The sequence below is a fragment of the Crassostrea angulata genome, chromosome 4, assembly GCF_025612915.1.
Source record: "Crassostrea angulata isolate pt1a10 chromosome 4, ASM2561291v2, whole genome shotgun sequence".
Taxonomy (NCBI): domain Eukaryota; kingdom Metazoa; phylum Mollusca; class Bivalvia; order Ostreida; family Ostreidae; genus Magallana; species Magallana angulata.
Window position 1 is genome coordinate 23554171 of NC_069114.1, and position 16615 is coordinate 23570785.

Here is a 16615-nt window from a genome sequence, read left to right on the forward strand (position 1 = left end):
TGTCATAATTACATGTAAAATGCGCTGGAAAAATACAACATCTTATAAATTTTTTGCACAGAAATATAAAATATCGGAAAATTGGAATTAAAGTTTTGTTATATAGGTGTGTTTTGTGTTTCATTCGTAACTACCGGTACATGTATTATGAAATCAAAATGAATTAAAATTTCATATTTGTATAGAAACACGAATTACTTGAAAAATTAAATTGTGTTGATATGGAAAATGGAATTGACCTAAAAATTTCAATTAACCTTGAATTTTGAATTGACCTGTATATTTTTGTTGTCATTGTAAGAAATAAATGATTTGAAATGTGTGATAAATATAATCGAATAACACTGACATGAAATACGTAATAATTAAATAACACGATTAGATATGTTTGAGTAGATAGGCTCTATTAAAAAGAAATGATATTTAGATTTAAGGGTCAATTAAAATTTCCCAGTCACATTGGTATTCTGTACACACACACACCCACACCCGCACCCACCCACACACACACACACACACACATACACACATACACACACACACACACACACACACACACACACACACACACACACACACACACACACACACACACACACACATATATATATATATATATATATATATATATATATATATATATATATATATATATATATATATATATATGATGTAAGAATGGTTTAAGTGCATTGTATATTTTAAAAGCAGTTTACACTTATCAACATAGCCTATAAAACAGATTGTATTCATTGGTAGAAATCATTTTTTCAGTAAATGAAATATAATTCAACAAATATTTTAGGTCAGATCATCTCAAATCAGTTTCAGTTCAACTGAAATTTTCATATCAAAGCGGCCGCGGATCCAGAATTTTTTTCAGCCCCCCCCCCCCCCCCCTCCGGGAGGGGGGCGGTGATGGATAAAGTTGTTTTGTTTTTTTTGGAGGGGGGATTGAGGACGATTTTTGGGAATTTTACTACATGAATTGAATGCTTCAATTTTAATTTTCAACCTCAACCCCCAGATCCGCGCACTAACCAAGAAGAGGCATATGAGGTCTTTAGTATTTCAGGTCTTTAGAATTTTCAACGTTTCTGTTGTTAAATTTTGAATCTATTTTTATAACATAACACCAAAGAATATTTACAACTATTGTAGTTTTTTATTTTAATTAGAGTAGTATCATGATAGAAATAACATATAAAAGTCAACCACTCTAAGTGATTTAAAAATCTTCGTAAGGGTTAATCATTTTTCATCTTTAATTGGGTCCATTCGGGTAATTTAAACGTACCGTAGAGAACCAGTATAATCATGGCGACTGAGAGCTCAACCGATGGAGTGGGAAGCTATTTGCACTTCATATTTCCACAACCATGCTATGACGAATATTTTTTGAAGCTCAATTTCTTTCACGGTATGCATTTCCAGCAATTTTAATGCAACATTGTAATATGAGAGGTCAAAGAGTACTGTAAGTCGAGAATAAATCAAAGTCCACAGTATATCTATGTGTTTGTACATGTAGGTGTGTAGTTCCCCGGTACATAGAATTACCGAAATCCTCGTGATTTTCCGAAATACCCTTCAAAACTACCGAAATACCCATTATAACATCATAAAATAGGGTTTTTACGATACCTCATTAACAGGTTGCCCCCCCCCCCCCCCCCGTTTGGTGGTGTGAGTCCCATTTGGTGGTTAAATGCCCAGATGGTATACCTGTTTTACCTACCAAATGGGACTCATTTTTCGTTGATCATGGATTATGTTTTTCTGAAGAAAGTGTTTACCACCGGGGCAAGTACTCTGACATGTTTTCTTCATAATAATTCATTCGATTGAAAAATTCTGTATGTCGATTTTTCCGCACGGGTGTTTAAAAAAAGGTCGAAAGTTATACATCCCGGAAGTCGCTTATAAATAAAGTATTTCAGTCTAAAAAAAGGTCGATTTTATTTAAAAAATGACATGGCCTCATTTCTTGAACTCTTACTTTTGATTCCTATCATCTGGGCAAGTGAAAAACAATAGCAGCCAAAAAAATGATTGCTAGGTGCACGTCAGAACCTAATTTTGATATGGAGGCCTGTTTGTGCAATAAGATAATTTTCACTTAAAAGTACATAAGGTGGCTCTATACACCCACAGCTTATTCCAATTTTCAATAGAAGACCACAAAACATATATACTTATCAAATATTAAAGTGATGATAGGGATACCATAGGTATTTTTAAAGAATTTTTAAATATTTTTTCATGCTTATGTAAAATATTTTTTAAAAAGATAGCTATTAACAAATTGAAAGAAATTTGTTTGTCTTATGATGGATATTTCCTTCGGACACATAAAAAAAAATATAACACTTCTTAACATTCAAAAATGTTAATATTGTTTTTTTTTAGTATTTCCCCAAAACATAATTTTTCATATTTTCTTACTCTGTTGACAAATCATCTGAAAAAGTTGCTTGATGTTATAAGAAAATGTATTTTGATAACTGTGACATAAAAAATTGAATGAAAATCATTGCAAATAAACACAAAAAATATTTTAAATTTTATTTGGTATGAAAGTTCCTCAGGTAAGGGTTATCGTTCCTAAGTTCCAAGGCCCAAACACCTTGGGGGTTATCATTTCTGAGTTGAAGAAAATTTCCTAGATAAGATGTTGGAATGTTAAATACATACGTATTTCATTATAGGCCTGTTAAAGTGAATATATTCGCTTTAATGCAAAACTAAGTCAACTAAATAAAGGGGAAAATTGACAAGGCTAATAGAATTTATGTATCCCAACCTGAGAGAAATTCAAAGCAACTTTCCCATCCCCTTAAGGTGGTAAGGAACATCTGTCGATATTAATCAGGTCGGGTACACTACCTTATATGGATAGCATTATTTAACACGTGACAGTATTTACTTCAAGCAGATTCTCCAATCCACTGAATGAGTTGCAATGCATGACGGTCTACAACGATCGAGTTTACGATTCAACAAACACACATGGTTTTTGTCTGTTTTATTCACAATATCTAATTGTTTGCCGGAATGTTTGTACATCTTGATTTTTACTTTAGAAGGTAAAAAAAGAAAGATTATGTACCATTGACTTTGTTCCTGCATGCTCACATTGAAAAATACTGTTGTTTTAGTTGATCAATTGTTGCTTTAAAAAAATGATCAGTATCAAACGACTGACAAACATAAGCATACAAGTACAAACAGATTTTGATAAGAAAAAACTGCACAATTGTGTATTGGTGACTTTATCATTGTGCACTAGAAATAAATACAGGTAACTGTATATTTTTAACAAACGTGAATAGCCACGGTAGTAGAAATGCACAAATATACAAACGCAGAAGCGCAAGCTATGCAGCATTTATTATTTTGTCCGTTAAGCATTCTGATGAATGTCCCTGAAGAAAATATCAACGCGCATTCTACTAATGTTGTCCCAAATATGGGGTATCACGGGAAAAAACGGTACTCACTGCTTCTAATTCAATAGGACTTTCCTCTCTTTTGAACATTGACAATGGGGTTTTTAAATAAGTTGAAAATAGGTTGATATAAGCCCTCATATGCAATATTTTTTAAATGTGAGCATAGAAATTGAAGTTCAGACATAATTGTCCATATTAATTTCATAAATTCTGGAAAATCATTCAAAATGAGTTTCCAGAGGACAATTCAAAATGGTATATATTTTTAATACGCTTTGTATATACTGAAACTTTGTCAATAAAAGTAAACAGATGGCTAATTTAGTATGCAAATTTATGGCGACGTCACAAATTATAGTGGTCTCGACCTGTTAATGTGCAATAAAGTATATTATAATTGAAACACTTTCACTGGTTTAGATTTTTCTTTCACAGTATTCAACCAAAAAATACGTTTTAGAAAATTTTGAAAAGTTATAAAATTTATGGTTCTCAACGGGAATCGAACTCATGACCTACCTACAGGTTTGTAGTGAACCCACTAACCCACTGCGCTACGGTGTAACATATTGATGATGGGAAAGAAACTATTTTTAAAAATATCAACTTGATTTTATTGTTTATTTTGATAAATATTACCACACAAGGTGAAGGTGTCACATATGCCACATTACTTGTAAGTAATGAATTTTCCATTTATCAAATCAAAATATTCATTTCACAAATTTTTCAAAAGGGCGGTCCCCATACAATTCGCCTCAGTTTAAATTAGCCAGTAACTTTTTTGCGAACTGTGTCATCAAAAAGTGATGTATAGAGCCACCTTAAAAACTAAAATATCGAAATTTTTTAACTCTTAAATAAATAATGACTTAAAACCTCGTACCTCTGGTATTTTTTTTTTTACAATCTGACTGATTTTAATTGCAGCATTTTACTAAACTAAAAGCATGTTTAGGCCTCCATACCTGAATTAAGCATTTGACGAACATCAGTAAAGATCACTGTTTTCATTGGCTCCAATTGTTTTTCACTTGCTGGATAATAGGAATCGAAAGTAAAGAGTTTGAGGAATGAGGCCATGTCGTTTTTTAAATAAAAATTTATCTTTTTGGAGACAGATACACTTTGTTTTCCGGGATGCATAACATCTCAACCTTTTTCTAAACACCCGTGTGGAAAAATCGACACATAGAGTTTTTTAAATGAATTTATTATTATTAAGAAAACATGTCAGAATACTTGCACTCAAACCACCAAACTGGGGGTTGTGCCCAACCTGATAAATATCAAATTATAAACGTTACCATACTACAAATGTGGTTATTTAGGAAAAGTAAAATCCATGAGCGATTACTCTTTCATATCTTTGATGCATTTGAAATTCTTTAACTATTATTCTTTAACAATTAATGTAATGAATGTAAAAAAAGAACAAAAGTTTAAATGATTTATTATTTTTTGAATAATTCTTGTTTCTGTGCAGAAATTGATCAGATGTTGATGTTTCACTCATGAAAGTCGATGTCAGATTTGATCTTGAGAAGTCCCTTGATTGTCTTACTTTTAATCTGATTAAATAGTTTATTCTAATTATACCCCTGGTAAATGTGATGATATAGAATAGATATGTATAAATACGTAATGTTGATTAAAGTACAGGGGGGTTTTTCTCCATAAATTTAGTGGTGTTTTGATGCTTTTGATATCAAAGCAGAAAAGAAAAGCATTTTTCACCTGAACTAAGTGTTTCCATTCATGTGTAATAGTAAAGAGAGATTCTGAGAGAGAAAGGACAAATTATAATATTTGTTATTAATCTTGCTAAAGTATTAAAAAAAACCACTGTTTACATGTTATGAAAGACTTAATTATTATTTTTTTTTAGCAAATAAAAGAAATCTTAAAAGGTATTTTCAGATTTACACAAAGAAAAAAATTCTGGTACAGGTAAACAGAAATTCAGCTGTTTGCCTGTTAAAAAAATCGCTATCATTGAATAATTTTATAAATAGTTTCATTTATAATCTGAAACTTTAGGAATGACATTTTAACATTCAAATTCATAAAATTATGTTTTATATTAATGCTAAAATATGGAATTTTGGTATTTTTGAGGGGCATTTTGGTGTTTTCAACGGGCATTTTGGTAAATCATGGGCATTTCGGTAATTGAAGTTCCCCGTAGTTCCCCATTTTCAATTTAATGGTTGAACAATATGCAAAATCTGCATATATTTTTTAACTTGATTTTTTTCTGTCTATTCTTTTTTATTTAGTTCAAAATTATCTATTTTTTTTATTTCCTCCCTACTTATACTTACTGTACATGCATGCAAAACTAGCTTAAAATTAGATTGATATGACAGTAAAGTATGGCTCTTGCTTGTCTATTGTATATTTAATCTCTCTATCAACCCCCCCCTCCCCCCGAAAAAACCCCCAAATGAACCACCTCTAAATTTATCGCAGGAAATATAGCGCGAGATCACTTTGATGTCATACATTAAAATCTTTAATCCTTTGTTTACGTATCTCAACTAAGTACGAAGGAATGGAAGCATGTAAAAAATCTCTTGGGTCTCACCATATCTTGTGCGGTACTCAAAACGTGTCTTCAAACCTCAAGGCACCGTAAATTATGAGTTAAATGTTAGCCATTTTTGGCATAGCATCACAGGAGAAAACAGTAAAGAGCATGAGTCAAAGTTTGAAAATTCTTGCTCTACTGGTGGCTTCAAAAGCCAGTACAATATATTGATAGAAATATAAAAATATCGTTCAATATGTTTTTTAGAACATCATGAATATATTGTAATACACAAATTATCTAGAAGTTTGGTCTGCGCTGAAAATTAGGAAGCTAAAGTAACAGTACTCTAAAATTAGTAAGGGCCCCGCAAGGATTTGTTACTGAGAATGTTACCATTGTATACTTGGAAGGTTGTGCAATATTTGTCCTTTGGGATTAATTAACCTTCCACAGGAAGAAAATACTAAGCTTTATCTTTATCTGTCACATTGAGAATAATTACTGCCTGTGTCTGCAAATGAACTTTGTTTTGAAGTTATAAGGTCAATTTTGAATGATGTGTAGTATTGTGTACATTCTTTGAAATATGGATTTAAAATATAATATTCATACATTATTTTGGTTAAAATACTGTACACAATGATTTATGATAATTTCATTGAATTCTAAAATCAAGATATATATTAAGATATCCTTTTTCACTATTTTATTTTTTAATTATTTATTTTATTTTTTTCTGCCTTAATGCTGTTAATTTTAACAGGTAATCAGATATTAACCCCATTTTGTCATTTCTGAAAAAAAAATCTTATTGTAAATTTAGAAGAAAAGGATGAGAGAGCAGAACAATTAATCCCCTGGGATTACACTGTAATTATCTTGCCTGCTGCAGAAAATTTAGAGGCTTATCTCTATCTGTCATATGAAGATTAATGAACACCTTTGTCTGCAACTGATGTTTGTTTTGAAGTTGAGGTCAACCCTGGGTGATACAAAGTATTTGCTTCACTGAAGGCTTGCATTTTATATAACACCTGTTTAAATCTTTTTGAAATACACATTTAATTTAGTTTTTTTATAAGACATGAGGTTATCCCTGTTTTATGCAGATACAAGGTTACTATTTAGAGTTTTTGGACATTCAGGAATTATCTTGAAATTTTAAAAATACAGTTGTTACTTATAATTTTCATATTTTTTATTTTAAATGTAATCAAATTAAACTCTCATTCCATGAGCTGCACCCTTATATTTTTACCCCTCAGTTTAAGGATGGTATTTGATAAAGAATATATTTCATTCTAGTCCAAATACATGTACTTATATTCTGTAAAATAAAAATAAAATAAATGAATTACAATAAATTTATTACCAGGTAGGTATCAGTTTTTTGGTTCTATCTTTTTCTTTTTTAATGGATGTTTTGGTGTTGTTGTTGTTTTTGGTTGCTATGTTTATATTAAAGGAAGAATAGTACCTGAAAACGTTCCTTCTGTAAGCCCTGATTAAATTCAATAAATGGATGAGAGCAGGATAATTAATCCCCTGAGATTAATTATCTTTCCTGTTTCAGAAAATCTAAGGTCTGTCTTTATCTGTTATATGTATTACCATACACATGTGTCTGCAAGTGATGTTTGTTTGAAGTTGAGGCAAAGCCTAGGTATCATTTCATTGGTATCAATTCTTTGTTTTTTTTAACAAATTTTATTTCATCCCATGTTAACCCCCTTTATCCCGTGGATATGACTCATTGGATATTTTTTTGATATCCCAAAGTTGTGACTTTACAACGGGATTTGCGTAGGCATAATGAAGTAAAATAATGTGGAGTTTTATAAACAGTGTAAACATTGATTGTGGTGTATAAAACATGGGATAAATAGAATCTCATATGATTTGTAGTATAATATGATTTTTATCCAACTTGTGTGTTTTATCCCCTCACTAAGGCTCAAGAAAAAAACACTTTAATTGTTGGATATGAATCATATCCAACTACAAATCATGTGATCCTATATATTGCAGTTCTTTACATCTTATGCCGGGCATTTATTTTTCATCATTGTTAATATAAAGAGGATGGAATTCAAAGTTTTTTTCACTTCTCTATATTATCATAGCGGGGCCCTTTCTGACTGGTCAGTTTTCTAGTTAGTTATGAAAATTATTCATTTCCTTCTTGAAAACCTTCCGCCACCAAATATAATCTCTTACTAAACTCTGTAAAAATGAAGTTTTTAAAAACAATTTTATTAAATATAGTTTATTTTGCATTGTAAAAAATAAATATACATGTACTACTAGAGTAATATGTGATGCAAAATTTTCAGACTAGAGGTAACCCGAAATGGCTACCCAAAACCTAAGAAGCTAACCATTTTAAGGAAGGAGTCTTCTCGTTATCAAACATACTTCTTATAATAAGAAATTCATGAAATTTTGACACAGTCAAACAGATCATATTACCAAATGACTCTATCAGTTTAATCAAATTTGACCTTTTTGTTTTTGCATAAAGATCAGGTCATGGTCACTACCTTTTTCCTCAACGTAAAGGCTGATAAAAACAAGTGTAGCTCTTTGTAGTTCTGTAGACATTTGTTTAAGATTTGAAGATTCTATTCTTCAATGAAATGAAGGAATATCAGAATGTCTATCAGCTTATACATGTACTACTAAATTGGAATAAATATTTATACTAAAATTGATATTGCTTGGCCCACATTTCCTCTAATTTTCTCCAATTGTGAAGAAATATTGATTATTTTTTAGCTCACCTGAGTTAAAAGCTGAAGTGAGCTTTTCTGATCACTTTTTGCCCGGCGTCCGTCTGTCTGTCTGTAAACTTTTCACATTTTCGACTTCTTCTCCAGAACCAATGGGCCAATTTCAATTAAACTTGGCACAAAGCATCATTTGGTGAAGGGGATTCAAGTTTGTTAAAATGAAGGGCCACACTCTCTTTCAAAGGGAGATAATTAGGATTTATTGAAAATTTGTTGATATTTTTAAAAAATCTTCTTCTCATAAACCATTTGGCCAGAAAAGATGAAACTTGCGTGGAAGCATTCTCAGATAGCTAGTGTAGATTAAAGGTTGTTCAAATCATGGTCCCCGGGGGTAAGGTGGGGCCACAATGGGGGTCAAAGTTTTACATAGAATATATATATATTATATAGAGTTAATCTTTAATAATCTTTTTCTTAGAAACCAATCAGACAAGAAAGCTGAAACTTGTGTGGAAGCATCCTTATGTAGTGTAAATTTAAAGTTGTGAAAATCATGACCCCCTGGGGTAGGGTGAGGCCACAGGAATAGGGGTAGAACTTGTACATTGTAATATATAGTCTAAATCTTTAAAAAATCTTCTTCTCAGAAACTTATCAGCTATGAAAGCTGAAACTTGTGTTGAAGCATCCTCAGATATCGTAAATTAAAGTTTGTTCAAATCATGGTCCCTGGGGGTAAGGTGGGGCCACAATGGGGGTTAAATTCTTACATAGAATATATAGGGTAAATCTTCTTCCCTGAAACCTCAAACTTGTGTGGAAACATTCTTATGTAGTGAAGATACAAATGTGTGGTACGGTAGATTCAAGTTTGTTTAAATCATGATCCCCGGAGGTAGGATGGGGTCACAACGTGGAGGGGGGGGGGGTTAAAAATTTACAAAAGAAAATTTTTAAACTATCTTTTGCAAAAAAACCCACTTGCCTATAAAAGCTGTTACTTTACTGAAAGCAACCTCAGATATTGTAAATTTAAATTCTTTCAATCAAAATTTTGAGGAGTACGGTGCATGGGGCCATATTGGGATTCCAATTTTACAAAGTAAAATATTTTAATTCATAAAAAATGAAATGTTATGATATATGGTTTAACTTAAATGCAAAACATTTTGACATATTGCTGATTCTTTCAAATTGCTAAGACTTTGGCCCTTGAATGATTCTTGGGCCACACAAGGGGTTCAGAGTTGTAATGTAGGTTCATATCCCATATATAAGCAATTGTTTAGGAATTTTTTGAGAACTGCAATGCTCAACATGTGATATGACTATAAAATCATCCTGTTCGAAAAGGGACTTGATTATAAGCATAAAAATATCTAGGATAAAAATGGACTTTTATTTATGCAGGATCTACAGTACAGGCAACGCGGATCCCGTGTTTCCCGCGCCCCGTCACGGTATAAACACATCGAGGTGATCGGCCAGGTGAGACAGGTATCCCGCGTTCCCATCACGGTAAACTGATCATCTACCTGTCCCCGTCACGGTAAAATTATCGATGGAAAAGTATCATATACAAGCGGGAGTTATCTCCCCGAATGACAAATAAATTGCATGTTAATTTATATTTAATGACGATATTTAACCAGATTTTGACAGAGATTATAATCAAAATACTTGTAATCTTTTTTAATAATTTTTTTTTATTTCATAGCTATTAAATATATTATTATAGTATTTAATTTAATACTTGTGCAGCAGTCGCAAATAAAATATTTTCGATTCCATTATCATATTTCAAGAAGGTCGTTAAAATAAAAATTATCATGAAATGATTTTAAAATTATGAATGTGTACGCAGTGTGATTGTGTTTTCTTAACAATTAAATGGTCCGCTTACATTTGTATTGTTTGTTGTTGAAGTCCATGCGTGTCAACTAATGATGAGCAAGTGATTCAAAATCAGGGCTTCCTATGATTAGCAACCCGGTATTTTTAGCACGTTCGGTTCATTTCTTTCAAGGTCTTCTACGTGTAAAGAACATTTTTTGTGTATTCACGTTTTAGTGATTTTGTGTTGCGTTACTTTAAGTTTGGCTCGACGTTTGTCATTGCACGAGGATTCCCACTTTCTAGTGCGTTACGTTTGCGACGACAATCTTCAAGTGCGAAGCCGTGTGTTCTTCAATACTCAGTCTGACTTGAATATTTAATGTGTCCCATGGAGATAAGTCGTCCACGAATCCCAGCTACAGAAGTACCGCTCCGATGCATTCTAAGTATCTCCAGCTTCAAATCGTGTCGAATACGCCCCATCGTAATGCGAAAAATCAAATGAACGTGTATCTCTAACAAATAGAGAGTACGGAGCATTAGAGATACCCAGAGTTGCATAAAATTATGTAATCGAGAGATATTGTGGGTATCCCTTGTCATGTTGTCGTGATGGTGTACCAGCTACCCGCCATGACGGAGGTTAGCGTTTGCTCGCGACCGAGCCCCCCCCCCCCCTCTCTCTCTCTCTCTCGACAGAAATAACTAGATAATTTATTTTGAGAATGAAATGTTGTTAAACCGTATTCCTATGTTCTTACACGTTTCAAACGAATTAGGAACATGTATTGAAAGTTTTGCTGTTGATATTTCATGCCGATAAAAAAACATTTAAACATTTCAGTAAATGTATTGATATCATTTTATGTGTGCTTGTAATTTTATTGTATATAAAGCTTCTACACATATGTAAACCCGTTTTCGTAACGTAACCTCTCTCTCTCCCCCCCCCCCCCTCACCTCAAAGTTTTATGTCTGTGAAAGTTAACTTTATTTGACTTTAGTCCCTATTGTTTTACACAAAGGTGTGAAACTATTGCACTGACAGGAAATCACTCTACGCTTGAACGCACAGAATACACAGGAATGAGGCAGGTAGATAATCTGTGTAACGATTGACCAAGAAGAATTCTACATGTATATCAAACAATTTTACAATAGTTACATTAAATAATTGATTCATTTTACTGCGTTCTTTAACAGTTAAACGTGTTTAAGATGTTCCTTCCCGCAAAAAACCTCCATTATTAAGTAAACGAGAGAGAGAAAAAAACACAACGAATTAAACTTTCTAAACACAGTAAATCAAGCATCACGAACATTGTAAAAACTTAACTGTTAGATATACTTCTTATTTTCTTTATTAAAAATAAAACTAATAGAACGAAACTTTGTCATAGAGGGAACACGTGGTAGAACTAGCGGGCTGATTTGATTGACAGGTGCAGCACATGGACTCAAATCTGAAATTGCATGATGGATTCAATCACAGTGTACCATATTCTTTTATGAATACTAATTTTATGAATATTTAGAATTGGATATTACTATATTTCACATAAGTGTACGTTAAATTACTCCTAAACGCCCCACCTCTCTACCTCCCCCCCTCTCTCTCTCTCTCTCTCCCCTCTTCTGTAAGGTGTTGAGCGATTAGACGAAGCCGTACGCGATTTAAACTTTTTCTTTTGTCGTGAATAGGTGTGAAAACCCTCAAGGGCATGTCGTCTTCTACCCTTTAGTTTGTTAATCACTACATGTATACACAGAAAATGACCGTGACTTAAACTTTATATGTATACACAAGAACGCATACTGACACGTTATTATTCAAGGCGCTTTAAAGCAGCACCAACTTTATATTTGAATGATAATTTTATTATTGAATGGAAAAAATATTTGATAGTTGATTCCCGACATTTGTTCATTTCTCAATTTAAAACATACACATGTACTGACAGTTTACGGCGCTATGCGTGTAAACTTATAAAATGAGAAGATGAAATTGCTCTGCATTGATACGATGAAATATTTAATTTTAAGAGTGTTCTAAAAACAGGATTAACAACTAATAGAAATAATAACTGAAATAAGCACGTCAAATACAAAGATGTGTGTTCTTATTTACACATCACATAATTTATTTGCGTAATGTTGTGTTATGTTGTAATTCAAATGTAGTTTCCAATTTCACAAAATTCTATTTCATAAATATTATTTATTAATTTTATATTAATATGAACCACAATTTATTTACAATGCAGCTGTTATGCTTAAATCTGAAGTCGCATATTTGACGTGGATTTACGCGACCCGCATTGTCTGTAATGTACAGTACAGGTAAAGTAACAAGAACAAGCAGCAGCAGGAATAACGGTAAATCACACCGTCGTGGTGTCATCACGGCCGCAATCCATACCGCGATCAAAAACCGCGATGGTGTATCGCGGGAACGATAAAAATACCGTGACGGTAACGCGGGCCAATACGGGATCCGCGTTGCCTGTACTGTACATGTATTGTACTACATTGTCCAGATAGTTTGTATTATGACTCCATTAAGCTGATTTTACCATACCTATTGTTGCTCAGGTGAGTGATGTGGCCCATGGGCCTCTTGTTTATGCTTCAAATAATAAAATATTTCTGATTTTTATGTATTATCATGACTTTATAAAAAGATATAAATTGACAGAAAACCTAATATATTGACCATTTAATAAGAGAGAAAATCTGATTTTAGTGATTTTTTCACAAAAATCAATGTATAGAATGGGCGCTTTAAAAAGCTTATAAAAATGTAATTTGATAGGCAAATCATATTTTAAAAACATATTCTGAAACCCAAGAATCATATCATAAGTTCACATTAGTAAAAAAATCCAACATTTAATGTTATTGTTTTTAAAATGCTAGAACTATCTCATTAATCTGCAGCAATTCTGAATTGTGAAACGTGATATTTTTCTACGCCAGTATTACGCCAAAAATATAGTCCTTGTTAGATTCTAAACATTGAGTACTTTTTATATGCCAAGTTGTATGATAGTAAAAAAGAAAGAAAAATATACTATTTTAATTTCCTTTCATCTTGATTTAATGCACAATTAATCAAATTTACGTTTGACTAGTTGAAATCAGAAAAGACTCATTCCTTAAGAGTAGAACAAACAGACCCTGTGCAAATGTATATCAAGGTGAACAGACTCTGGGCAAATGGCTTTAAGGGAGAACCCCCTTTCAGGTTGAACTAACTCATGTGTTGTATAGGAAATTATAATTCAAAGTTGATAAAGACAAAAGTCTGAATAAAATCAGATCCTTGATGCTCCTGTTAAACAAGGAGCAAGAATCTGATTTTAATCAAATTGCTGATAACTGAATATTCAGTTTAAGTCAAATAATGTTATACAAGGTTAGTACACAGACAGTGAGGATGAAACTGGTGTTGCTTGAATTTTACTTTCAAGGTTTCCAATATAGGAATATGTGAAGGTAATGAATGCAAGATAAATGCTATACATGTATTACTGTAAGATTTTTTATACGGTACTTTATTTTTTTCAGTCCAATGTTTCAATGTTGTCCTCAGTAAGGCTTTGGGTTATGGAATTATCCTTGGCGCTGTTTTAGGTAAATGATGATGTTATTTTACAAGACTTTCTTAATGTACTATTTTTAAGGATTTTGTTCTTTAGTAAACATTTCAGGGTTTATTTCTGTCAATATTATGAAAAAAGAATGTAAACTGCTATTCAGTTTTTTCCTTCTCAACCCTAGATTTTTTGATAACTTATAAATTAAAGATGAACTAAATAAAGGTTACTTATTGTGACCAGAACATGTCCATATATTAAGAATTTTTCATGTGTGTGTATTAAAATTCAAAGAATATTTTACAGTAAAACTGCCCCAGATTATGAAGATAGTGAGTGCTGGCAGTGGGAAAGGAATCAGCCTGGTAGCTGTTATGTGCGAGTTATTTGCCATCTCAGCAACTACTACATATGGATTTGCCATGAGCTTCCCATTCAGGTGTGAATAAAGATGTGTTTTATTATCATAGAAGAGGTATTTTTAAGTTCACTAACTGACAAAATCTTGGAAGCACGCTATACTGTCTGAGTCGTTGTCCTATGAAAGTTTTTGAAGTAGGTCTCATATCACCCATATCACCCTGCGAATGTGTTCAGAATGTATTCTTTATCAAGCTAAGTATGTAATATATCTAGAGGTGCTCAAACGAAAGATCACATGACTTTCCTTGAGGCGAGTTGAAGATTTTTGCAGTTCCATGTGAAATTTCAAGCAAAAGTATGAAAGTTTGGATAATATTCTCAAAATATTTAAGTGTTGATCATTTTTCATATCATGTCTTTCTCTGATGTATGTTAAAACATAAAAAAATCTATTAAGGGATAAGTCTTATTTCACAATATAGCAGTTATTTAAACTTAAACGATGATATTTAGAACAGAGTTATTTTTTTTTATAAAAAGAGAAACATTGGGTTGCTTTAGGTTGTAAAGGACACTTCCATGTTGTGACATATTATTATCCCATCGTGCAACTTGTTGCAAGGGGGATATAGCATCGCTGCTGTGCGTGTGTTTATGTTTGTGTGTGCATGTTCAGCTTGGAAGCAAGTTTAAAAGAAAACCCTTGCACAGATATTTATCAAACTTGGTACACTTATTTGGCATGGTAAAAGGACAAACCCTGTTAATTTTCAAGTCAATTAGTTGAGTACTTTTTAATATATCGTTAAAATAAAACAATTTTAAACAGAAATTTTATGTACGACTTGACAATAACTACTTCCGCTTCACTTCTTTGAAACCAAAGTGAAAGTAAGCAGTTCAAATCAACAACTTGATATTTTGTGGATTTAGATCTAGTACAGGTAAAGAAAAAGTAGTTTTTGTAGTAATGGAGAGTTAGTAGAATGTGGTCTCCTCATTTACATTTACTATAACTATGTATTCCTAAATAATGGATCCACCACACAATAACTCATCATGCTCATGTCGTGAGGGGATGCTCCGCTTAGCGGTGCCCTTGTTTATTGAAATCAACAATAAAATCATGTGTAACATGGTAGCACAGTGGGTAAGAACATTCAGTACGAATCTTTTAGTCATGAGTTAGAACCATGCCTGGAAGTTTAAATTTTCACCATTCCAAAAAAATTTTAAACATAATTTTTAGACGGTGGCTATAAATGGCCACGGTCTATTGCTACGGTCCTGACCAGAAGAGTATTTCTCACGGGGACCCTAGCGGATAAGGAACGATAACTGTTAGGTATGCAGTGTTACACGCAATGTTTTATCTGTGTCGATTTCAGTATGATAACTAATTTTAATCTTATCAGATATTTTAAGCATTATAGCTGCTAATCATTTTGTACATATATTTAAATAATTAATGAAATTGTGTTTTATTTTAAATGAGCCATTACCCTGTCTGCTTACGCGGTATCGATAATTTATGCACCAACTGCCAGTTGTGATGTTAAACTCTGTATCAGGACTGCAAAAACTATATCACTGCGATAATTGGCTAAGAGATCTCAGAATAATCGCTTCTTGTTTTTTTTTATAATGTAAATTTAACAATTGTCAGAAACACACTACCGTATTTAAACAGGTTTGCCCTTTCATATTTCAGCAAGTATGCTTCATCGATAAATTCATTCATTTTCAACGCATTAAATTTAGTTGAGGCAGAATATTTATTTTGTTGTAGCTTATTAAAGAATTCACAACAGATACTGACGATGAATATTAGATAAATTACATTTTATTGAACTTCAACCGATCAGTGGCACACTTTTGTCTACAAGTGTGCATGTGTTTTTTTAACATACAAAAAACTTGAAATTTACGGTACAAATGTGTTAAATTTTGGACTATCCTGTGATTTACCTAATTTCGTAACCCACTCAGTCTGTAGGAACATTAATTTTATTACAGGCACCTCAATATTCAGGCAGGCCAATCGCCAATGTTACTATAAATAGCACAAATAAACAAAAAACCAAACAGCGTCAAGGTAAAGCT

The 16615-nt window shown here is 32.4% G+C and overlaps 1 protein-coding gene across 1 annotated transcript in view; it reads left to right on the forward strand.

Annotated features, from left to right (window-relative positions):
- Positions 1 to 1278: 1278 nt before the first annotated feature.
- The window catches only part of LOC128179615 (mannose-P-dolichol utilization defect 1 protein-like), a 29326-nt gene continuing 13989 nt past the window's right edge, over positions 1279 to 16615 (forward strand). The window contains exons 1-3 of the mRNA XM_052847097.1: positions 1279 to 1420; positions 14121 to 14186; positions 14456 to 14588. Of these exons, the coding sequence (XP_052703057.1) occupies positions 1318 to 1420; positions 14121 to 14186; positions 14456 to 14588 (302 nt within the window). The 5' untranslated portion in view covers positions 1279 to 1317. The remainder of the gene's footprint in view (positions 1421 to 14120; positions 14187 to 14455; positions 14589 to 16615) is intronic.